General features: G+C 44.9%; 1 protein-coding gene across 2 annotated transcripts in view; it reads right to left on the bottom strand.

Moving 5' to 3' along the window:
• The window catches only part of tmcc3 (transmembrane and coiled-coil domain family 3), a 92,626-nt gene that overhangs the window by 15,646 nt on the left and 50,870 nt on the right, over positions 1 to 26,110 (bottom strand). For both annotated transcript variants that reach the window (XM_080492079.1, XM_080492080.1), the window contains exon 2: positions 10,101 to 10,271. In XM_080492079.1, the coding sequence (XP_080348205.1) occupies positions 10,101 to 10,271 (171 nt within the window). The remainder of the gene's footprint in view (positions 1 to 10,100; positions 10,272 to 26,110) is intronic.

Below are 26,110 nucleotides of genomic sequence, written 5' to 3'. Positions count from 1 at the left end.
TTCCTTTTATTTTTTCCTCAAATATTTTCCAAGTGTTTTTTGAGCATCAAGCACGTTTCCTCAACAGAAGCTGTTTCATTCTGCAGTTTGACTTGTAGGATTTGGGGTTTTTCTTTGTAAAAGGTTTTGAGTTGCTCCGTGTAGGAAATGTCCAGTAGTACTAAAGCTGCTTCACTACTTCCTCCAGGAGCAGTGAGTAGCAGCTCCCAGTATTCACTCAGTGCTGTAAAGACCTGGGATGAGAGACAGAGACATTTAGTCTCTTCCTCATGTCTCCAGCAGGTCAAACAATCAACCCAGTGGTTTCCAAGACTGAAGATTAATATTATGTTCTTACTGATGAAGATTTATGATGTAATATTATGACAGTTATGGTGTCAAATGGCCACGAATCCCTGTTTGCTTATAATCTATCAGGATAATCTGGGGCTGATATGTTTTAAATATATTCTGACAAGGAAGAGTAGAAATAATAATCTATGTAGATAGAGTAACAAATTAGACTTTAAAAAAATTAAAGCCCTGCTCTGCCCCGCTATGCCCCACTCTGCCCCGCTCCGCCCCGCTCCGCCCGGCTCCGCCCGGCTCCACCCCACTCCGCCCCGCTCCGCCCCGCTCCGCCCCGCCCCGCTCCGCCCCGCCCCGCTCCGCCCCGCTCCGCCCCACTCCGCCCCACTCCGCCCCGCTCTGCCCCGCTCCGCCCCGCCCCGCCCCGCTCCGCCCCGCTCCGCCCCGCTCCGCCCCACTCCGCCCGGCTCCACTCCGCCCCGCTCCGCCCCACTCTGCCCCGCTACGCCCCGCTACGCCCCGCCCCACTCCACCCCGCTCCGCCCCACTCCGCCCCGCTCCGCCCCACTCTGCCCCGCTCCGCCCCACTCCGCCCGGCTCCACCCCACCCCCATCTTGCCCCAACCCACGCGTCCGTCCAGCAGCACTCGCACACGCTCACCTCGCCAACTCTGGACACAAAAGGCAGATGAAGCCAGAGAGAAAAAAAGTTCCACAAGAAAGGCTGCCCTCACTTCGTGGTCACCCCAACAAAGTCATCTGAATTCTAGTCACTCTTTAATCCAAAGAGAAACTTGTTGTCATAGCCCCACGTGGAACCAAAGGGACAGCTTCAGTAAAGGATGGAAGTCACATTAAGTATACTGCCTTTCATACACAGTATGAAACTACGTTTGCAGAGAGCTTCCGGTTCTTCCAATGACACGTGGGCTCGCCGCCGACGTCATCATTCTTTCAACATTGACAGACAGCACAAGGGATCCTGAAGTTGTTTTAGTTGTTAAAGCCGAGATCCTGGAGGGCCGCAGCCCTGCATGTTCTTCATGTCTCCCTCCCCTGAATGTCCTGATGGTTCATCACCACGTTCAGCACAAAGCCAGACAACGAGCTGCTCAATGCAATCAGCTGTGTGGAAGCAGGGAGACATGGAGAACATGTAGGGCTGTGGCTCTCCAGGAACTGAGTTTGAGACCCCTGTGTTAAAGAAAAAAGTTTTGAAAGGGGAATGTACTCTTCCTTTCGCACAAGTCCTCTCGGCTTCGCCACCTAGAAAGATTCCAGTCAAATGGGGCAAATGGCTCACAGAGAAAGAGCCTTCATCGTTTTCTAAATTTTCATTTAATGCCATCTGCTGACATCCAAGCATTTGCAAATCGCTGTATTAAACATCTCCATGTAGAAATTGCAAATCATCAATCGTTCCAGCCCAGCCTATTAACAGGCATCCACTACCATGCTCATTTTTATAGAGAATCGCTCAGTTCTTTCACTCAATTGGTAAAAATCCTTACTCTCCAGCTTCTTACGCCATAGGCGATTTAAATAACCTAAACACAAATTCCATCTCTTCTGCTCCGACCTCTTGTCATCCCAATCAGTAAATTAGTTCCTGAAACACTGGAGGCAAAAGCCTGCCACGTCATCGCCTGCACCAGAGGGCCTTGCCACCCATTTCGCATCATGTCAATTCGCTCAAACATACAGCTCTGCACACCCGGCCAGCAGCCAGACAGACGGACATCCTCAGCCTACGGTTCCTCACTCGCCCCAATCTGCTCTCCAGTCTATCAGCGGAACGATCTGTTCCCTCAAATAACTCGCCTCAAATAGTCCATGTCAAATAACTGGAGGTGGCGCTTCCTGCTATCTCTCTCTCATCCAGAGTCCTGTTGGCCTCGCAGGCAGCCCACCGCCCTGGCCGGGCTCTCCATGTCGTCCTCACCGAGCCAGCCCGTTGCCCTCGGCAGGCATCCATCTTCGTCTGCGGCCACATGGCGGTCCATTGTCCTCACCGGGCTCTCTCTCTAGCTGCCGGGCTCACCATTTCGCCCTCAGCGGGCTTCCATCTCCGTCCGTATCCACTGGGCTGTCCGCAGCCGTGGCGGGTTCTCATCGCAGCCACTGGGCTCTGCACGTCGCCCTCCTCAAGTTCTCATCGCAGCCACTGGGCTCTGCACGTCGCCCTCGTCAGGTTCTCATCGCAGCCACCGGGCTCTGCACGTCGCCCTCCTCAGGTTCTCATCGCAGCCACCGGGCTCTGCACGTCGCCCTCCTCAGGTTCTCATCGCAGTCACCGGGCTCTGCACGTCGCCCTCCTCAGGTTCTCATCGCAGCCACCGGGCTCTGCACGTCGCCCTCGTCAGGTTCTCATCGCAGCCACCGGGCTCTGCACGTCGCCCCCGTCAGGTTCTCATCGCAGTCACCGGGCTCTGCACGTTGCCCTCGTCAGGTTCTCATCGCAGTCACCGGGCTCTGCACGTCGCCCTCGTCAGGTTCTCATATCAGTCACCGGGCTCTGCACGTCGCCGTCGTCAGGTTCTCATCGCAGCCACTGGGCTCTTCACTGCCGTCTGTCTTCATCCGCCGTCCTCGCCGGGCTCCACGTCGCCCCCGCTGGACCTCCAGGGTTCTCCTTCACGTGAGCTCTTCACGGCATCTCAACCTGCTGAGTAAGTCAGGCATCCTACTCGTCACTCACCCCGGCTACCTCTTTGGGAGGAAGACTATTCCTAGATCATCGCGTCCTTGCATCCATGACTGTTGCAGTCTTCTGCTGGGGTCTAAGCATCAAATAACTTCTTATGTCAATGAAGCTCTTCTAGCGCAAACCAGTGTTTGTGAGTCTTTTCAGGTTGAAATGGAGCATAAATCTGCAATTCAAACCAACCTCCAGCCATTGTCCAAGCACCACTCGTCTCCAGAAACACCCACTCGCGGCAGCCAATCCCTGCAGCAGATCGCCTCCACCCAGCCAATCATCAGCCAGGTTCACGTTCAAGCATCAGCTATTCCAGACGCATCGCTACCCACATACAACCGGGTCTCGCATCCACGTCGCCATCAATGCTCATCATCCAGTCTGAATCCTTACCCTACCTGAACTGCCCGCCTCATCCCCCTCTTCTCTATCCTCACCCCAACCGGCCAGCAGGAAGCCTCCACCACTGAGTCGGGTTCTGCAAAGGCTTCTTCCTGTTAGAGGGAGTTCTTCCTTTCCACAGTCGCTCTGCTTGCTTACGTGGTTCAGTTGGGTTTCTCTCTGTTCAAAACAACCCAATCTCCTGCTCGCCCCAGGCCATCCTTCTTCCTCGCCACCACCAGACTCCAGAGGGAAGACTAATCCTAGATCATCGCGTCCATGCATCGCAGTCTTCCGCCGGGGTCTGAACTTCTTAAGCCAATAAAGCTCTTCTAACGCAAACCCGTGTTTGTGAATGAGGTTGAAATGGAAAGGAGTCTCAGCTGTCATGAAAGAGGTTTGGGTTTGATCACAGGTGTGGTGTGTCATTGCGTCCCGTCATCCAGAGGTCTCACTTGGACGTTCATATGACGTTCAGACAGGACGTCCATGCAATGTCCAGGAAAGACGTACGGAAAACCTGAAGACGTCTTCTGGAGGAATGGAGATGATGTCTTTAAGACGTGATTAGGACCGTTGTTGCTCAGTGGGTACTAATATATAAAAAGTATTAAAACTAGTTCTTCTTGCCGATGACACAAATATTTTCTGTTCACGAGTGATTTACAGATGCTACTGAGAACTATCACTGGTGAAATGTGCAAAGTAAAGAAGTGGGTTAACATGAATAATTATCATTAAATACAAATACAACTAAATTCACAGTATGTGGCTCCGGCTAAAGAGAAACATATGCACGGGTATCGAGAGAGTTGATGAAAGTACATTTCTTGGTGTTATAAGTGATGATAAAATAAAATGGAAATATCACATAAAACACATTAAAAAATAAATATCAAGAAGTATTTCAGTACTCATTAAAGTAAAACACATTCTGGACCCCAAATCACTCCACAGTTTATACTGTACACTGGTGTTACTATATGTAAATGACTGTGCAGAGGTCTGGGGCAACACTTATAAATGTTCACTACAGCCACTACGAATTCTACTAAAAAGAGCAATAAGGATAATTCATAAACCTGAATATAGAGATCATACAAATCCACTTGTCTTAAAATCAAAATGACTAAAATTCACTGACCTGGTACAATTTTAAAACTGCACAAATGATGTATAAAGCATTAAAAAACTACTTCTTTTAATTATCCAAAATTTGTTTTAGTTTTTTTAAACTTTTTTTTTTTTCCATAGTTTTATAAAGAGAACGAAACATATCAAACGTTAACAAAAGAGAACAGTGTAGAACAGAACAATCAGGTTACCGGGTGAGATACCTGGGATTACGGTAATCCATAGGAGAGATGAGAGGAGCGGGAGGCCGGTGTGTCGGCAGAGTTTAACCCCCCCAGGGTGGGAATTCCTCTAATTCGTCTATCAGTCCCAGTATAGTCAGCAGATCATGGTTAAATCAATTTCTCTCTTGCATATAATAGCCTTTTCAACCAGTATTTCTCAGCTTTGTTGCCACAGAGTCTTAGGGAGAATGTCAATCTTTCCATTTGGTACAGTTCTTTTACTGTGGCGGTCCATTCTCCCATCGTAGGTGGCTTCCAGTTTAGCCATTTCCTTGTTTAGGGACCGAGCGTACAGGCAAGGTCCTTATTGTGTTTCGTACGCAACCGAGAATAAAGGCCCAGCCCAAGGCCAGGGCCCTAGAGTAAGTGCCCCAGCATGAACGGCTGGGCCTCCGCTGGCGAATTCATATTGTTCTTCTAATGTTTCTTCTTCTTCTTCTCGCACTTTTTTAGATGATCCCAAATTTGACCCCCTAAACACGCTCAAAAACTCACCAAATTTGGCAAACTCATCAGAAAGGGATGGAATTATAAGGAAATGTCAAAATTAAGACCCAGAGTGCCAAAATGGCTCTCTAGCGCCACCTAGAAGCACTAAAACGGCCACCACGGCCAGTGGGAATGTCGTAGAGAGATCAAACGAAGACCCATTTGTTCGTCTCATCGAGACCTACAAGCCATGCACTCTAACTTTGGACCTAAATCCAACAGGAAGTCCGCAATTTGCCTTTCAAAGTAAGATTTTCACCCAAAAAAGGCCTTTACGCAAACGCTATCTCCTCCTAGGGCGAAGGTCGCATCGGCTTGAATAGTATGATATAAAAGAGGAGATTGTCCTCTTCAAAAATTTAGAACGGATTTTTCATTACTGCTCCAGTTTTGTTTTTATGAGCCCTCAAAGTTTCCAACGCCGAATCATGCCTCCTCCCTCCTCCTCCCTCCTCTCATCCAGATACATGGGAAAACCGAAATTTGACCTCAAAAACAGCCGTGACAGAACAGTCCGAACAAATGTCCACTGTGGCTAAACCGTCATGCTGGGCCACAAACCGAGCACATCACAATCACCAGAAGAACCTTACGAACACAACGATGTAAAAATTGTGGCAAAAATTCCATAAGAAATGACCCTTTTGATGAGGAAGAACAATGCTGTCAGATTTTTTTCACCCACGATTTCCAGCAAAATTTAACATTGAGTCTGATGGAGCATATATTTCCTCTGAAGAAATGATATTTTTATCCACATAGCTGCCCGACAACTATGGATTCAGAGGAGTTGTTTGCAAAATATTTTCAGAAAATCCCTCGCCTCTCACTCTGTTGGGATCCACTAATTAAGGCTGGCGGCCAGGCCCCGCTGTGTAAACCCACACCCAGGATGATGTCATACCTTCCGGAATATTCCGCCATGCTTGACTATGAGCTGACCTGCTATCATGGGCTATATAATGAAGCTACCATGTGTACTAATGTGTGCTTTGTGGAGGAGCTAACATGCTAGTGTGCACTGTGACATAATGCTAGACATAATGCATAAACATAACATAAAGCAATTAGAAGACATAATGCCTTCTAATGCTTTCTAATGCTTTCCAATACGTTCTAATGCTAATGCTAGGCTTGTTAGCTTAACTGGTTAGCATGTGAGATTACACCAGATTTTGGGTCAACAACACCTGGGGGGGTTACCTGTGTGATTTTCAGGTAGATCACAGGTCTAAGCATGCTAGTTAGCATGCTAACAAAGTTTGTTAGATTGGGGGGTGTAACAATGGGGGCGATAGGAGTACGTATCACTAGCTAATTAGCTGCATCCCGCCAACTTTTGACAACCCCTTACGGTTAGGATGCTAACAAAGTTTGTCCGATTGAGCTGATATTTGGGGGGTGGCCTTGTGTGGGCGCTAGGATTACGGATCACTAGTTTACGGGTTAAGAATGCCCGACAGGCCAGAGTCCCGCAAGGGTCGAGGTCCCGACCAACGCTGCTTGCAGCTTTAATTATAGATTTATTTTTTTATATAAATATATTCAGAAGGTACTTATCCTGGGAATTTAGGTCGGATGGTAGGTTCCATAAATATACTGTTTGAAAGTTGTACTCAATGTCACAACCAAGAATTGCTTTTATTTCTTTGATTACTTTGGACCAGTAAAGTTGGATTCCAGGACAACCCCAGAAGATATGATAATGGTCAGCCATCTCAAGATTACATTGTCTCCAGCAATGTTCCAATTCTGTTCTGCCACTCTGTAAGTACTTTCTTTTCGGGGTTGTGAAATACCTGGTAACATTCCTCCGTTGCCCTGAACTGGTGGAGGAGTTCATCTACATATATTTAACCACTCATGATTTTCCAGTGTTATATTTGCTTCTTTCTCCCAACTACATTTGATATAAATTGTTGAAATTTGTTTATAGGATTGCAGGCATAAGCAAAGTCTAGAGACCTCCCTCTTATAGCTTCTACCTTTAGCCTCTGTAGCCACGCCACAAACTTTAATATTCGCCATCAAACAGGAAGTAAACGGTAAATCTCCCTGACACGTTGCAGAGTCCAGATCTCATCAGAGCCATATGACGATAACAACCAAAGTACGTTGAAACATGTTTTATCACGGTTCAGTCAGTCTTTTGTGTGTATGTGTATCACATGCAGTATGTTGTAATCACAAAAATGATGAATTTGCAGTATTTTGTGCAACGTCACAGTGATGTGGGCGGGGCTTCGAGTTTCATGAAAATAACAAAAAATATTCATTGGCTGCAGAATCAGGACAGGCCGTCGTGTGCAGATCCAGTCAGCTGAGATTTACAGGAAGAGAAAAGAGAAAATAAAGCAGATATATTCAAACAATGACTTTGCTCAGATGATCAGACTCACGAGCAATACGCCAACGACACAAGATAAAACCTGCTGACAGGGTTTCTCTTCATCAGAACTCTTCCACCTCCATGACAGAATATTCCAGAAGTTTTACAGCCATCCTGCTTGATAAAAAGAAAAATAAAACATCTGAATATTTCGGGTTGAAAAAGTGGAGAGTTTCTAAAAGCTAAACTACAATAAAATACCATGAAAACAGCTTTGATGACTGGATATTCCTTTATTCACCAGTAGAATGAGATCAACTGAGTACCAACGTCTCACCACAGCTTTGTCTCACCTTTCTAACATGAGCTTCAGTGTCACGTCAAAACTCAGGATGCACCGATACCACTATTTTCCAAAAGGAGTAGTGTATAAGTACTTGCATTTGAGTACTCACCGATACCGATACTGAGTACTTAGAACTCCACTGCCCTCTCTACAGAGCATCTATAAGCACAGAGTCCCCTGCTGCCATCATCAAGGACCCCCTCACCCCCAACCCAGACTGCTCACACTTCTGTCCTCAGGCCGGAGGGACACAAGAGTGAATGTGAGACCACCAGACAGAAGAAGTCTCTCTGTCCCTCTATCAGACTCTAAACAGCTGACAGGAGTCCAGCAGACTGTCCACGCCCCCCTTACCTCTGGTTCACACTGAATTTACACAACTTCTGTACTGAATATGCACTTTAGAGTCACACGTGTCCAGTTCACGTCTGTCCCATCTACTGCTGACCACCTCACACCTTTATGTACAGACTGGAGCTTTCATACTTCCACCTTCAACTGTATATTATATATATCACTTGTATGTATCGCGTGTATTTTTGCATGTACAGGTTTATATTTCTATTGCTTAAGTTTATTATAGATTTTATAGTTTTAATTATGTGGCGTTCAATGTGGGAAGCAAAGTAAGAATTCCACTGTCCTTTACACACAATACACACTTTGAATCTTCAATCTTAGGACAATACACACTTGTATTTTTTTCCACAGGTGTTATTTGAACAACACTCCTATATTATGATGTACTTCCATTCAAAATTTATTATTTTATGGCACTGCCACATTTACTGTAAGAAAACCTTTCAATACAACTGTTATCAGAGTGTGTGTGTGTGTGTGTGTGTGTGTGTGTGTGTGTGTGTGTGTGTGTGTGTGTGGCCCCTTTAACAGTGTTTTGGCTGCTTAAGTAGCGGCACCGTTTTAGACAGCGAGACGCCAGCCCTCATTTGGACGGTCAATTTTTGAAAAAGACGGCGGAACCAAACAGCGTCCAGCTCCTGTGGACTCCTCACTGTCCGTCCACGCCTGGCAGTGAAGTGTCGTGAAGCACAAGATGCCGTAAAGTGGTATCAGTGTCATGGTGGTAGTTTTTTTTGAGTACGAGTATGAGTACTCGTACTCATGCCTGGTATGGAATCAATAACCGATACTGCGATTTGTTTCGGTGCGTCCCTCGTCAAAACACTCATAAGGAAGAAGTGACACATACGGAAAGTTATTTTGGAAGCACACAAGAGTGTTCATTGGCTGCACACACTTAATGCACATTGATAGACATTTTATGGCCATAAAAATGTAACGAAACGCAGTAATGGAAGGGTTAAATTTAACACAGGATTATTTAAGTAAATAATATAAACCGTAAATAGAAAACTTTAAAGCTCTATAAATTGTGGATATTTAAATATCAGATTAGCAGACAGAAAAAGGATGATTTTACAGATAGAAATGCTAAATTAATCTGTCATTAATCCATCTACTGTACTGCTTCAGTTAATCCAGAAAATTCTGCTCAATTGGCAGGACTAAGGCCAATTAACCACATTAGAATATCAAATGCTTTAAATTATGAAAAGCATTAATTGTGAGTCAGTCAGCTGAGGTTTACAGTCTTTAAACGTGAAATCATCAGATCAGAATCACACGGTTCAGTAATCTGCTGTAATCTGGTCCTCGTGTAGAGAGGAGGAAGGTTTCTTCTCTGATCTCCACTCTGCGGTTCAGGTCAAACGATCTGCATCATAGAAATAAGTGCAAAACCACAACACCTCTAATCCCGTTTGCATCTGTGTGGGATTATATGGAGATTCAGGTTCTGTCAATGTCTTTCCTTTTCTATTTTACATGTAAAGTTTATATTTTGTACATATATTCGTGTATTTGAACAGTTGATCAGGTGTGCCACCTCATAAACGGTGACTGTCAAAATAAAACCACAAAGTTGGATCGTTATTACGGTGACTGTCAAAATAAAACTACCAAGTTGGATTCTAATTACGGTGTAGCAGCGCTGTCGCTGTCGACACAGAGCGATTCCTAGAAGTTCCACTTCAGGATCAGTTTTCAAAAGTAGTTTTCAGCGGCTCCGAGGACGGTTGTTGTGTAGACATTTGCCCAAAACATCACCAAAGTGTTGTGAGCTCACTTTGAAATGTTGTGGCGTAAACGTTGTTTGTGTGAGTTTGCATGTTGAACCTCCTCTCAGCTCACCTTGAGGATCTTCTGCTGCAGGCTGTCGATGCCCAGCGCTCCCTTGGTGAAGTCCAGACCCACGCCGTCGTGCCCGACGCCGTCCACCACGTCCAGGTTGGACTCTGAGCCGCCGCGGCGCATCGGCACGGGGATGGTGAGGATGTTGACATCGCAGCCACTGCGCTCCGCCTGCAGACAGGAAGCGTGAACATCGTTAAGTACGAAGAGTACGAGTGACGACTCATCAGAAAGACGTGGAAACACACTGGATGGGACCCGAGTCTGTTCCTGATTCATCAACAGTCCAAAGAAAGAACTTCAAGATGATGTTTCAGAAAATACAAAAAGCGAAGAAGCATGAAGAAGTGACAGATTTTCCTTTAATGGCTCATTGCAGTGGCAGGACGTCCACTGGGGGGCGGAAGAGAGCTTCATGGATGGCACAGCAGCCATCTGGAAAAACCTCGGGAAAGGGGGTCGGGGTAATGCCTTTTCCTCACATTTATTTACCTTTCCATTTTCAGAAGATATAATAATAATGAAATGAATCAAAGGTTAAACTGCGATTTTTCTTTAATAAAACACATTTTTAGAATTAAATTTGTAAACAAAGCAGAAGCCAAACAATTAGTGCAACAGATGACAGCTGTAGACTGTTTATAGAAACAATTCAAATATTTTCTAAAATAAATGTATCAAATTAGGATGGAAACATCTAAAGATATTATCTATAGATAATATAAAAATTATAATCTATTATTGCAGATGGCTCTTGGGATCAGCCATTTACGACAATATATTAAAACTATGATATGGAAAACATTATGAAGTAAGATATTTGACCAGCAATTACTATGACCACATGAAGTAAATCAAAAACTCTCCCTAAAGGACTTTATTCCCCTAACAAGTGAAAACATTTCAGTCATTTGAATAAAAACCCATGGATTTTGTTTCAGGACTGAAGTGTCAAAGGCTCACATTCAGTTCTTCTTCAGGCTTCAGGACACACGTCCCCCGATGAGTCAGTACTGCTGAGGAACTCCTCAGGTAAACATTTGAGGAGTTGTGAAGGAAATTTCACTCATTTTGGTGAAAAGATGCCAACAAGGTGCAGAGCTGCACAATATCAGACGAACAGTATGATGACGATATGAGCGACATCTAAACTGTTAATGTGTTTGTGCTTTGGGATTCGTACCATCACTCTTTCTCCTGCCGCCTATTTTCTAATTCTAATATCTGAAAAGTCTCTGAAAAGCAAACAGTGTGGAGTTTCTGACATACTTCAGACACCTCATGCAGGAGATCGGTCAGAGCAGGAAGAGAAGACTGGATCAGGGAATTCTCAGGATCAGATCAAGTTCAAACATTCGGACCGAAACAGGAAGTCCTGTCAGACGATGTTCAGGCTCCGGTTGGACGGCCGTCCAACAGCAAACACATTGTTTCTATGGCAACGCTCTGAAAAACATGTAGTCAGCAAGCCAGGCCACTAGTTGGTGCTGTTGGTTGTGTTTGTCATGAAACCACACACACACACACACACACACACACACACACACACACACACACACACACACACACACACACACACACACACACACACACACACACACACACACACACACACACCAAGTTGGATTGTTATTACGATGACGTTGGCTCTACTGAGCATCTGCAGAACTACTAGTTACTATCAATGTGGTCCAGGTCCAGGACCAGGACCAGGACCAGGACCAGAGTTTCCCTGTTTTCAAGGAGATAGAGCCTAAACGTTTCCAGAAAGTTTCTCCCGTTCACACAACGATGGAGTCTTGAGTCAGAACGTTCAGTGTCTCTGAGCAGTGTTCTAGGGAAGCCAGGGCCTCGGGAATGAGTTTAGTCCCAGTTGGCCTCTGGAGAGCACTTCATAGTTTGTGTGATTCAGTCTGGAGCAAAGTGTTGGTCTGACCAACAAAACAGCCGAACATCAACAGACCAGCAGCTTTATTACTGCGGAGCCTCTGAAAGCTGCACAGCAGCCACATGACTGGTGCTCATGTCAGGGAGAAAAGGAGATCTTCAGTCAGCAGAAAGAGCCAGTAGGCAGCCTGCTCAACCTGCTCAGCCCGCCCAACCCGCTCAGCCCGGCGGGGCCATGCTGCAGCTGAACGGCAGGAGGAATGATTCTTTATCTCCTGTCCCTTGGGGCTGCTGTCTGGGCAAGACAGGAAGACAAACAAGAGGAAACAGGAGGATTTGGAGTGCTCCAGTGTTCCAGAGTGAAAACAGATGATGGGATGGTAAATGTGTTTTCAGGCCAGACGGTGGTCTGTTAGTGCGGCGGCGAGGAGCTCCAGGGTCCCTGCAAACAGCCGGCGCACACCTGAGTTCACCAAAATCCACTCTGCATCCACAACAGCAGACCATTATGTAAGGAAACCTCAAATACTAGTAACTCTCGTTGCCACGGCAGCAAAGCACACGCACGCACGGACGCACGGACGCACGCACACACACGCACGCACACACAGCTGACACCCTGGAGGCAGGCTTCAGAGCCTGGATTGTTTGGTAGACGAGGAGAGTACTCCACAGTTCAGCCGGCGATGCACCAGTCAGCCATGGCCACCCCGAGCTGTGATCATCAAACATCTTCTTTAATCATCATTCATGTGTACTCACTGTTCTGAAATTGTTCACGGTACTCCTGCGTACAGATGGCGAACACCCTCAGAGCATCACACATAACACCTCCACACAAGTCAGAACCAACCTGGGTCGTAAACAGCCTGAAATAATGTGCCTCAGAGACTCGCTGGGCTTTTTCTGTCAGACTCAATCATCTGCAGCTCTTTTTTAGTGCCTGGCAGACTATAGCTGTAGTTCTCTGAGCTGTGGGGTTTGCTCAAGGGAAGTGAGGGAGAGAGCACTCATCCCTCTGGAGTTCAGCCGGGGTGTTATATTCCCTAGTTTCCTGCTTGACAACTGCATCATATTATCAACTAAACCAAAGCTTAGTTCAGACCAGTCGGTTAGTCTAAGAAGGAAAAACTCTCAGAAAACAGGTCAAAGTTAAGTTAACTTTACCTTCAACAGAGTGAAATGGACGCCTCATCTTCTCGGGACAGAATCACAAAGTCTCTGGGTAAATGATACCACCCGGAGAGGGAGAAGAGGGAGAAGATGGATGGATGGAGGGATGGATGAATATATTGTACATTTGTTTATATTTTTTCTTCCTTCTGTATATTTGTGTAGTTTTGCGTATACTTTAAGATACTGGGTAGATTTTCCTCTGGTAACACCAACTCCCCGTCTCACCCTACACCTCCACCTTCCTGTACCTCTGCAGATCTTTTTCTTTTCTACAACAGAGGAAACGGGGCAGCGATGCTAATGCACCCTGACATGATGATGACTTGCACGCGTTTACATAATCTGATGTTCTCGCTGGTGTTTATAATGTGGCGTACTCTCAAGGTATCGTGTATCATAAACGTATTCATGTGTGCAGATACATATTTATGTATTTTCTGGATGTTGGTGGTGACCTTTACAAATATGGATTTGGTTGTTGGTTTGAAGAATCCTTGAAAAAGATTGTTTAAATGTTGTTTTTTTAAATGATAGAACAAATGATGATGCAGTGGTTGGCACGGCAGCCTCACAGCAGGATATTTCTGGTTCGATTCTGGGGGTTTTCCAGGTACTCTGCTTTTCCTCCCATTACCCAGTTTACAGGCTGACAGAGGACAATCAAAAAATACAACTTGATCACCTCCAACAGTGCTGAGACCAACAAGCTCGCCATCGCATACATTCATCACCACACACACACACACACACACACACACACACACACACACACACACACACACACACACACACACACACACACACACACACACACACACACACACACACACACACACACACACACACACACACACACACACACACACACACACACACACACACACGCACAGTCATAAATCAGCTGGGATTCAAGAGTGTAAATATTCTCGACAGTCGGCTCACGTATTGGAAATCCAGTGGAAAAGTGGGCCTGAGAGCGATGGCGGTGGAATCACCAACATGTGAGCGAGCGTTTGTCAGCCAGGACACACGTGTTTGTTTTACAGAGCACAGATCTCCTGTCCTCTGACCCCGCTGCGCTCCCAGGCCATTTAGATTATTATACAGATGGGTGGACACTGAGCCAAAACACACACACACACATTCCACCGGGGCGTCGGGACGTCCACTGGGACATGAGAGGGGCTTTCACCAGTCTCAGTCTCACACTGAAACATCAAGCCCGTTTGCGACACATAAAAAATGCATGAATGTGTGAGAAGCTTTCACTTGAAGGGAACGACACAGGACATAAAACTAGTTGAGGAAAATACTTTAATATACAGGCCCTTTCAAAAAACTAGAATATCATGGAAAAGTGGATTTATTTCCATAATGCCATTCAAAAGGTTAAACTTTCATAGACTACAGATTCAGAACCCACAATTCAAACAATTTCTAGTATTTATTTGTTTATTTTATCATAATTTGGGCTTCCAGCTCAAAAAACCCATGAAAAGAGGAATTCAAACAGTTAGAACACTGTGAAGAGAACCACCATTTACTCTCTCTTTTTCCAGGAAAAAAAGGAAAGAAATTAGAATCACATGAACTCAATCAAAATATGGAACTTTCCAAATGATATGTCAATCTTCAATACTTGTTGGAATCCCTTTGCCTTCATCACTGCCTCGGTGCGCCGTGGCATTGAGGCAGTCAGCCTGTGGCATTGAGGCCGTCGGCCTGTGGCATTGAGGCCGTCGGCCTGTGGCATTGAGGCAGTCAGCCTGTGGCATTGAGGCAGTCAGCCTGTGGCATTGAGGCCGTCAGCCTGTGGCATTGAGGCAGTTAGCCTATGGCATTGAGGCCGTCAGCCTGTGGCATTGAGGCAGTTAGCCTGTGGCATTGAGGCCGTCAGCCTGTGGCATTGAGGCAGTTAGCCTGTGGCATTGAGACCGTCAGCCTGTGGCATTGAGGCCGTCAGCCTGTGGCATTGAGGCCGTTAGCCTGTGGCATTGAGGCAGTTAGCCTGTGGCATTGAGGCCGTCGGCCTGTGGCATTGAGGCCGTCGGCCTGTGGCATTGAGGCACTCTGCCTAACCAACTGACACATCTATAAACCAACTGAACAACACATCAACCGAGTGTCTGACCCACTCCCCAACCAATCGATTGATAAATCAACCAACTGACCCATCCACCCACCAGCTGACCAACAGACCCACCAAACAATTAATTCAAACCCCTGACCGATAAACCAACCAACCAACCAGCTGGTTGACCAACGGACAGACCCACCCGCTGACTGACAGATTGACTGACCATCTGATGCATCCACCCACCAGCTGCTCAACACATCAATAAACCTAAAAACCAACCAATCTCACCCCCAACTGACCAATCTGCAAATCGACCAACCAATCAACTAGTCTAACCAATCATATCACCAATCAACCAATCAAAGCACCAATCAAAGCACCAATCAAGGCACCAATCAACCAATCAAACCACCAATCAACCAATAAAACCACCAATCAACCAATCAAAGCACCAAGCAACTGAGAAACTGTCCAACACACCAATCAACCAATCCATCAAGAAAGTACAGTAATATAAGATTAGAAATCAGAATTAAGTGAAATAAAGCGAATTTAAACGGTCTCAGAATACAGGTAAACAGATTTTAAAATGAAGTGAAGAAATATAATACTGCTGTTATCAACAGAAATAATCCAAATTAAATATGACCAAGAAACACTAAAGTAGCTGCCAAGAATATTTATTTGTCAAGAACAAACAAGTGCTTTTATTAGATCCAAGCTGAAGAGGGACGTTTAAGCAATTAATTCATTAAGCACACGTCTGTGATTGTCTTCTCTTTTTAAGAATGAGTGTTTAAATCAGAGTATAACCCAGATTATAGTGGGTGAGTCATCAAACAGTGGGCTCCAACCCAGCATGAGAGCACACAGTGTGTGAACCACGGCAGATTAATGCTGAGCGGCATTAACTAGTGTGTGTCTGAGTGTTGGAGGGGAGAACTAATGGGATTGGAGGGAATCCGGATCAGGTTCCTTCAGGCCATCGCACCAAGAACATGAGGAGGAGGAGGAACGTGGGAGGTGCAGGTCATCACGGAGAAATCCAGGAAATCTGGACAGTATATATGGCATCGACTGATGACACAGCTGCACTGTAACCATGGCAACCATCCTCATACATACATGGTGGGAAGCGTCATGTCTGGAGCTGTGAAAGTTTAAAGTTACGCCAGAAGCTGAATGTGATGTGCTTCAGCTGATCTGTTGATGCTGTTGGGACTGTGGTGGGAACCAGTGGTGGGAACAGGTAAAATAAGAGAATTCTTACGGCCATAAGAAGGTTTTTCACTAATCATTCATCTTAAAGTATGACGGTGGCAGTTGCCATGCTCAGTGCCATAAAGTGCTAACACAGCATTTGGAGCAAGTCGGGTAGAGGATCTTTCCCATCGATGCTTCGAGACGTTAAATGACAGACAGGAAGGGATCAACCTGCTCTCCAACCACCATCCCACAATCAATACATAATCAATACACTCAGATCAGTTCATCTTCAAGCCCAATGTTGGATCACATCAATTTATCTTTTAATCCATCCATCCAAATAGATCTACACACACACCGGCCAATACACCATGAGCACTGACAGCTGAGGTCAGATGAGGTAAACATGTGATAAACAAACATTCAAGGAGAAAATGTTTGTGTCTTTTGGCTTTTTGATTTACACTTCTGAATAACACCTCTGTTTCTCCTTCTTGGACATGTTTGTAACCAGATGCAACTGTGAGACTTTTGTTTACTATTATTTGATGACATTCAGATCAGTAATTTAATGAGCAGGATTTCAGAAGCAGAGCAGTTTGTTGACTGTTTTACTTATTCATATTTCATCTTTGTGTTATCTCACACTAAGCCTGTTTTCAATTCATGTTTCACTAATGAATGGAATACGATCTCTTGAGTCCGAAGTCACTGAGGAGTCCCATACATCTTATAGACATCTTATAGACAGTCACAGGGGTCACATATTTCTGAAGCATCATCCTTAACAAAAGGATTATTTTGATGGAGCAGGCCAATAATATTCTTTGCAACTAACATAAGGTAAACATAAAGACAATCTTTCAAGATGTGTGAAGCCTAAACATGATAAAAACATCCTGCACCTCTTCAGTGGGAGTCCACGCAAGTATAATTTGAGAAATATCACCAAGACGACAACAATCTTCAAATCATCAGGGGCTTCAGCGACATTCATGTGACGTGAAGTGAAAAAGCAAAACGTTGGTTGTGTTGTGTCTGTTCACACCACAGCGGTGCTCAGAGTCACTGAAAATACAACTTTGGAAAAACCGCTCCCAAGGTGGAACTTTTCAAAAACACTTTGATGAAATAGAGGAAAATGAAACTTTATGAAAACGCTTGGGCAACAGCACCCACTGGTGGCCCAACATAAAAACTACATAAAAACTACAAACACAAAAGTTCTCTGAGGCAAAAACGTAAAAACGATGTTTTCACCTTGTGGTGTAAACGGTGAAGAGTCAGGTTGTTCAGGTAAGAAGAGTCCATTAGAAAAACTCCTGGGACGTCTGTGTAAAGGAGCAAAACAAAGAAAAGCTCTCCTTCTATTTCAGAGCAGAGCAGCCGCCAACACACTGCTATTTATCCATGATAGAAGCGTCATGCTCTTAAATAAAACACCTAAAAATAAATGGCCTTAGGGCGAAACGCTCGACCATCCAGTCTCTTGACATCCTCCTCCCACACCGTCCCTTCATTACCAGACAGGACAGAGAACAGGACAGCGAGCAGGACAGAGAACAGGACAGACAACAGGACAGAGAGCAGGACAGAGAGCAGGACAGAGAACAGGACAGAGAGCAGGACAGAGAACAGGACAGACAACAGGACAGACAACAGGACAGAGAGCAGGACAGAGAGCAGGACAGAGAAAAGGACAGAGAGCAGGACAGAGAGCAGGACAGAGAGCAGGACAGAGAGCAGGACAGACAACAGGACAGAGAGCAGGACAGAGAGCAGGACAGAGAGCAGGACAGAGAACAGGACAGAGAGCAGGACAGAGAACAGGACAGACAACAGGACAGAGAGCAGGACAGAGAGCAGGACAGACAACAGGACAGAGAGCAGGACAGAGAACAGGACAGACAACAGGACAGAGAACAGGACAGAGAACAGGACAGAGAGCAGGACAGAGAACAGGACAGACAACAGGACAGAGAGCAGGACAGAGAGCAGGACAGAGAGCAGGACAGAGAGCAGGACAGACAACAGGACAGACAACAGGACAGAGAGCAGGACAGAGAACAGGACAGACAACAGGACAGAGAGCAGGACAGACAACAGGACAGAGAGCAGGCCAGAGAGCAGGACAGAGAACAGGACAGAGAACAGGACAGAGAGCAGGACAGAGAACAGGACAGAGAACAGGACAGAGAAGATGACAGAGAACAGGACAGAGAACAGGACAGAGAGCAGGACAGAGAACAGGACAGAGAGCAGGACAGAGAACAGGACAGACAGCAGGACAGAGAGCAGGACAGAGAGCAGGACAGAGAACAGGACAGAGAGCAGGACAGAGAACAGGACAGACAACAGGACAGAGAGCAGGACAGAGAACAGGACAGAGAGCAGGACAGAGAACAGGACAGACAACAGGACAGAGAGCAGGACAGAGAGCAGGACAGAGAACAGGACAGAGAGCAGGACAGAGAACAGGACAGACAACAGGACAGAGAACAGGACAGAGAGCAGGACAGAGAACAGGACAGAGAACAGGACAGAGAGCAGGACAGAGAGCAGGACAGAGAGCAGGACAGAGAACAGGACAGAGAGCAGGACAGACAACAGGACAGAGAACAGGACAGAGAACAGGACAGAGAACAGGACAGAGAACAGGACAGAGAAGATGACAGAGAGCAGGACAGAGAGCAGGACAGAGAACAGGACAGAGAACAGGACAGAGAGCAGGACAGAGAACAGGACAGAGAACAGGACAGAGAAGATGACAGAGAACAGGACAGAGAAGATGACAGAGAGCAGGACAGAGAGCAGGACAGACAGAGCTGCAGCTCCCTGGGTAATATGGAGAGGTTCAGTAAACGCTGTCCCTGCATGTCCATGCTCACTATGGCTGTGCTCTTATTGTCCATCCACTTGTGTGTTTTCACTGGAAATCCTTGTAATCGTGTAAACAGGCTCTAAATCTTTCTTTTTCAGAAAGGTGTGTTGTAATGAATGAATGAATAGATAGTCCTTTGAAAACCACTGAGTCAAACTAATCGCAGACACCAGATGTACAAACCACAGCAGCTGCTCCTCCAATCAGAAATCAGCTGTGAGGTGATCAAAAGCCAAAGGATTTATTCTGGAAATTTACTAAAACTGTTGTGTGGAATGATTTTGTTCAGCAGGTACATTACCATAACCTTGTGGGCTGTTCCACACTGCACGGTCTAACTCCACATGTTCTCTCAGTAATGGGTCTCCAGCTCCACCAGATTATCACTTTTCTGTCTCTGCTGCAGTTTAAAGGCCAAAAACTCATTTTATCTCTAAAGTCAACTATTTACCCCAAGTCTATTATATTTTTTATTTTAAACTTCTAATAAAAGACTGAAACATTCATGTATTTTAGACTTGTTGGACATAACTTTAAATTAGGGATGTCCCGATTACACTTTTTTGCCCCAATACCGATCCGATTTTTTCAGAATGGAGTATCGGCCAATACCGATACTTTCCCGATCCGATACTCACATTACTATTGCAAAGATACTCAACAGTGTATTATTGGAGCGACTAAGATGTCTGAAGCTAAAAGCACTATTGGCAGAAGCTTTGTTTACCTAGAACTTATTGTAAAACTCACTTATTGAATCAAAATTCTTCTCTTTCTCTTTAGTTGTTGTTGTAAACTGAGGAACATCCACACAACGAAAAAACAATCTTTGTCCTCCCTGGTCTTCTCCCAACAAACCGTCCACACCTCACTATGAACACGGCTCAACACGAGGCTTCAGGGCATGTAGTACACATGCCAGGCCTTTAGGGGCGCTGTGACTCACCAAACACAACAAAAACACAGAAGAAGACAGACCACATAGAAATTTAGAAGTAAACTCCTGCACATAAACACATAAACCACTATATATAACTCTAGTTTTATAGGTCTATGGCCCCGCTCCGCCTGCTTCTAGCTTCTGCAGCTCCACCCGAGCTTCTAGTCCCTGATTGTTCTGGTTATTAGGGGACGTAGTGGACCGCGTTTTTTTTATTTTTTTTTTAAGATGGGCGAGGTGATCGGCTGGATTTGCTGATCCCCGATCACTAACAAATCACCAATATCAGCCCCGATCCGATATCTACCGATCGGATCAGGACATCCCTACTTTAAATATTTAATGCCTCTTTTTTTAATGGGTCAATCAAAGACATGGAACTCCAAAGTTTTCCATAATAATGTAAAAAAAATGATGAAACTTAAACAGTCTTTATGCCATAGCTATAGAAATAGCATATATTATATTCCATTTATTTTAGGAAGCATCTGCATATCAGCAACATAAAGCCATTTATTAGATTAGATTAGATCATTTTGAAGCTATTTTCTACTTTAATAATCTTTTGAGGGAACAAGAAATCAGAACTACCCCAATGACAATGTGGAAATATCTCACGTTAATCTAACAAATGTTAACTTATCATGATTTTAAAAACTGAAAGTGTGATGTATTTCTTTATTTTTACATTTGAGATGGTGACGAAACAGATTAGAGAAATTATAGTGGAGTCTAATCTGGGCTGCTTGGTATTCTCATCCTGGTCCGCCAGGACCACCCTGCCCCCCCTGCCCCCCCAGCCCCCCCAGCCCCTGAAGTTCTGCCCCTGGAACCAGATGAAAATGGAAAAACTGAATAAAAGAGGACATAAGAGTTGAATTTTGTGTGCTCATTCAGCTGCTTCTGTATTTTCATCACGTAGAAAAAGCAGCCCAAGCCCTGCTCCCCCGGGGGGGTCCACACCACCAGGGACCAGGAGAGGGACCACAGAGAGGAGATGATGGTTCCCCTCCCTATAAAAATGGTCTGAAATGTTTGTCAGAAATCCTAGTTATTGTAGAACTCGTCAACATGATCACCTGATGGTATGTTGGCTTAACAGCGTGCCGCCTCGTAGACAATAATCCTGTGTTTTATGGACTCAAATCACTAATTATATTTCTACAATGATCAAATATGAGCTTCCAAATAAAAGGAAAATTGTTTAAATGAGTTGGTTTCACTGTAAATGGTTGTCAAAAAAAATGATTAAAAAGTTCTTTAACAAAAAATATTTTAATTAAAATAACATTCTGACAATTGAGACAAAACCAAACACTGCTGCGCCTCAGAACACACACACACACACACACACACACACACACACACACACACACACACACACACACACACACACACACACACACACACACACACACGCACACACTTAATGTGGGGCTGCAGAGGAGTCAACACTGTGTCTCATTACCGTTTCTCAGACTGAATGCTGCCAACTTCAAGTCCTAACAGGCTGATTCCTGCGCGCACACACACACACACACACACACACACACACACACACACACACACACACACACACACACACACACACACACACACACACAGAACAACACAACCTCCTCGGTTCTTTTGTCTGAGATTCATCATCACATTGAAACCGGTTTTAAAAGCCACGTCCTTTGATTCAGTGCCTCTTTTAATCAACCGTCACACAGTCTGAACTGAACATCCATGCACTCCACACTCCGCAGAAATCAGTCAGACAATCGGAAATCAATAGAAAAGTGTTTTAGGTCCGTTGGAGCCGTGACAATGATTTGTTTATTTTTTTGAGTGGTTGCATTAAAGATGTAGAACAAATCAAACATGTGAAAGCAAAGATTCTTTACTGTCTATTTCCAAGAATATGTGTGTGTGTGTGTGTGTGTGTGTGTGTGTGTGTGTGTGTGTGTGTGTGTGTGTGTGTGTGTGTGTGTGTGTGTGTGTGTGTGTGTGTGTGTGTGTGTGTGTGTGTGTGTGTGTGTGTGTGTGTGTGTGTGTGTGTGTGTGTAAATGGTTGTTCTGCACATGCTCAGTAGATGAACAATAAGAACAATAATGTACGTCCAGTGTTAATGTCCTCTGCTACGTGTGTGTGCTTTCATCAGAAAAACAACCACAGCGCCAACTAGTGAAACATGAAAACAACCTCATTTTCAGTGTTTCTGCTGTTTCCATGGAAACTGGCATCATTTTCAAAATGTTGCTGTGTAAATGCCAAACTTTTCTGGAAATGAAAACGCTACGTCGATTTGTTTTTCATGTGAGACGTTGTGTAGACGTCCGCTCTGCATGGAGGGGTCTCGGTGTCGCAGCCCCCAGATGGAGGGGGGAGGGTGCTCTCTGCCTCTCCTCGTACACTCTCATGTGCTAAATGAAGTGCGATCTGTTTGCATGCTTCCTGAGGAGAGGTGAAACAACACAAACTGCTCTACTCTTCAGGCTGAAGTCGTATTCAGGAATCATTTTGCATATATGTGGCGCAACAGCGACGCTCCATAGTGTGCAGACTGGACTGTCTTCATTTAAATCCTATTTCCAGTCAGAAATCAGAAGATCTGAGTGATTTTGATCCGTTTTAATGAATGGACATATTTTCTTCCATGTCAGTGGTACGTTGTGTAAAGAAATGATCTATTAAGTGTTGAGAAGCAGAAAACAGTTCCTTATTTCAAACTTACACACTCGGATACACAAGGTGAGATTATTGCTTCATTCTAAAAGATTTACAGCGGGAAGAGAGCGGACTAGAACAAGTCCAGCTCCTAAGCCTCCATCTCTCTCTCTTCACTCGTCAGATTTCACAGTGGAAAAGCACAACCCAAAGTAAAGTTTTCATTTGAACTGATCCAGTCTTTTTCTTTTCTCTTCTTTACAGGATGTATTTTAGGTCATATGTATTGTGTATTAGTTTGCACATTGTTTGACTTTTGTTTTAAGATCACCAATGTTTTTAAATCACAATCACATTATTAAATTGATAAAACGATCTTATCCACATCTTCTTCTGATGACGCTTCAGTGAGTGTCGTGTGTTAGCAGCTTAAATAATCCTGCAAAATCTGGGCCATTCATGTTCCTACAAGACCTGAAGGTATTAAAACACCAATAATAAAACATGTGGTGAGAAATATTCCCACACTGACATTTCACACCTGAGTTATCAAGGACGGACATAAAAACGGTCTGAAGCTCAATAAATTGGTGAACTGAAAAATTGGATGTCCGATGGATCAGACGTTTATCAAGCTGCATATGAAACCAACCAAGTGAAGAAAAGACTTGAATTACCAGAGACAGACACACTCTGATTCTATTTCCTATTTTACTGACACTCATTTGATGACAACAAACACTTTTATAATGACTTCGCTGCACCTCCACCATAACTAAAACCTTTGCAAGTTGTTTAGTTTCTAAGATTTGCAACCCGGGAGTGGAAGGAAACATGAATTCTTCTCTTGCAGAGCTGCAGCTGAGAGGCTAGGAATGCCCTTAGCACCTTCTCTTCCATCTCTAATGCTGTGAAGGTGTGGTGGTTCACCGTGTGACCAGCTGATCCCTCTGACTGTCCTCTGGACAGTTTGATCTGTAAGGTGGGATTCCATTGAACAGAAACACCAAACTAACTTCTCAAGAGGTTTTGGTTCAGTTCCAAGCTGCAGTAACGTCTGATGGATCAAACATGAAGTGACAGGTGTCAGAACCGCAGCGCTGCTGGCTGCTGCAGTAAAGGAGCTGCTGGGATTCATCCAGAAGTTACTGCTTCACTCCCAACTGCTGGAAAATGAGTTAAATGCAATATTTCTGTTTTTCTGCTTCAGTGGTTGACAAGGAAAGTGTGTCTCCACTGTGGACACAGTCCAAGGTTACCAGGTTGAATAACTAACACTGCAGCATGGCGGATGAGTCCAGAGACATGCTGGTTAGGTTCACTGGTGATGGACTGGCGACCTGTCTGTCCTTTCAGCCTGTTTGTCCCGTCTGGATTAAGTGGGTGAGCATGTGTGGCATGTATGTATGCTTGGTAGGGGGGATGTGTGAATACTGATGGTATGTAAGGTATGCATGTATGTAGGCGCATAAGTGCCTCAGTAGGTGTGTGTGTGTGTGTGTGTGTGTGTGTGTGTGTGTGTGTGTGTGTGTGTGTGTGTGTGTGTGTGTGTGTGTGTGTGTGTGTGTGTGTGTGTGTGTGTGTGTGTGTGTGTGTGTGTGTGTGTGTGTGTGTGTGTGTGTGTGTGTGTGGATGGATGGATGGATAGATGGATGGATAGATGGCAGCACAGTGATGTAGCAGCTGACTTTACTGGTGGATGTTAGTCTGCAGGTTAATCCCTGATTCCTGCTCCTCAGGTGACTGGGGACTTTAAAATGGGGCTGAAGGTGTGAATGTGTGGGTCAGCCTGGGACGGACTGGTGACCAGGACCTTCCCTCCCTGCTTTTTGCTCAGTGGTGAGCGGGACCAGCTCCACCCTCCTGTGAGCTTAATCGAAATAAATAGGGTATAAAAGATGAAGCGAGGTGTAAATGCAGTCTCCTCTGGATTGCTTTGAACTTAGTTTTTAACATTCAAACTGTATTTCTATCCTGATGCAGAGCAGAAGCTGCTGCTCAACTCAGTGTGACGACATCAAGAGTCGACTTCGGGCTTTCATAACACAAGCTGTGCATTGTAAAGCTGGAGGATGTGGAGAAGAGGCTCTCTGAGGAGAACCACACACTCCATTGGTTTCCAGATCAGACTGGATGTTCAGCTCAGGGTGCAGCTGGAGGTTTTCCTTCTAATCTGGTGTTATTTGGTTGTCATAATCACACTAATGTCTCTCAGCGAGCGATGTTAATGATAACTGACGCTATATTTGGAGAGGCACATTAAAGTTATTGCAGTCGATATGGAAGATTTGCCAAATTGGAGGGATCATTAAATCACAGCTGGGCTTTGTTGTGGTTCCAACCTGAATATAAGAGCAATTTAAGGCAGAGTCCAGACATCAGACGAGGTTCTCTGGTCTGAATCCTTCACTTTGTTTAAAGCAGACATGAAGAGTGTGGAGGGAGCCGGTTCATTTCTATCCCAGGAAGTGAGAGTCTATCCAGAAGCTGCTCCTTCTTCCAGGATCACTGCAGCTTGCACCGGACACTCTTTTAGCCAGACTTAATGTGACTTGCCTCCAGGATGCATTAGTTTAAATGGGAGTTGGATTTGACTTCTTCTTTTCTTCAGACAGCCGTGCAAGTTGCTCAGACGACAGATTGCTCAAAGGCACTTTGACATATGGATGAGGTTCAGTAGAAGCTCAAACCTGCAACCTTACAATGGAAAGATGGCTCTATATGCAGAGGCTCTATCTTCTGCTCTGTTTAGCTGATCCAACAGTCTCTGTCCCAATTCTATTGAATTATATAAATTCCTTTGGGAAGATTTCTGGCTACGTTATAAATTGGGGAAAAAGTGAATTCATGCCACTCGTGGATCAATTCCCACATACTTTTCTTTTCTGAAACATTCACCTTGCAGAGTGGTGATGGACTGCTGACCTACCTTGGACTGAAATGAAGGAATCCAAAGCATCTGTTTCAATCTAACTTCATATAGGCAGTGAAACAACTTAAGGCCAACATTGAAGCCTGGAAGACCCTTATCAATGACTGGACGGGTTAATGATATCAAAATGGTGAGTCTACCAAAGTATTTACATCTTTTGCAAAACCTGCCCCTATTTTTAAATGTTTCTTTCTTTAGGGAGCTGGATTCCATAATTCTACCATTAATGTGGGGCTATAAATCTCATAGAATAGCTCA

The sequence above is a fragment of the Lipophrys pholis genome, assembly GCF_963383615.2.
Source record: "Lipophrys pholis genome assembly, chromosome: 22".
In the NCBI taxonomy this organism is placed as follows: domain Eukaryota; kingdom Metazoa; phylum Chordata; class Actinopteri; order Blenniiformes; family Blenniidae; genus Lipophrys; species Lipophrys pholis.
Note: the sequence above shows the minus strand (reverse complement) of the source record. Positions and strands in the feature narration are given on the sequence as shown.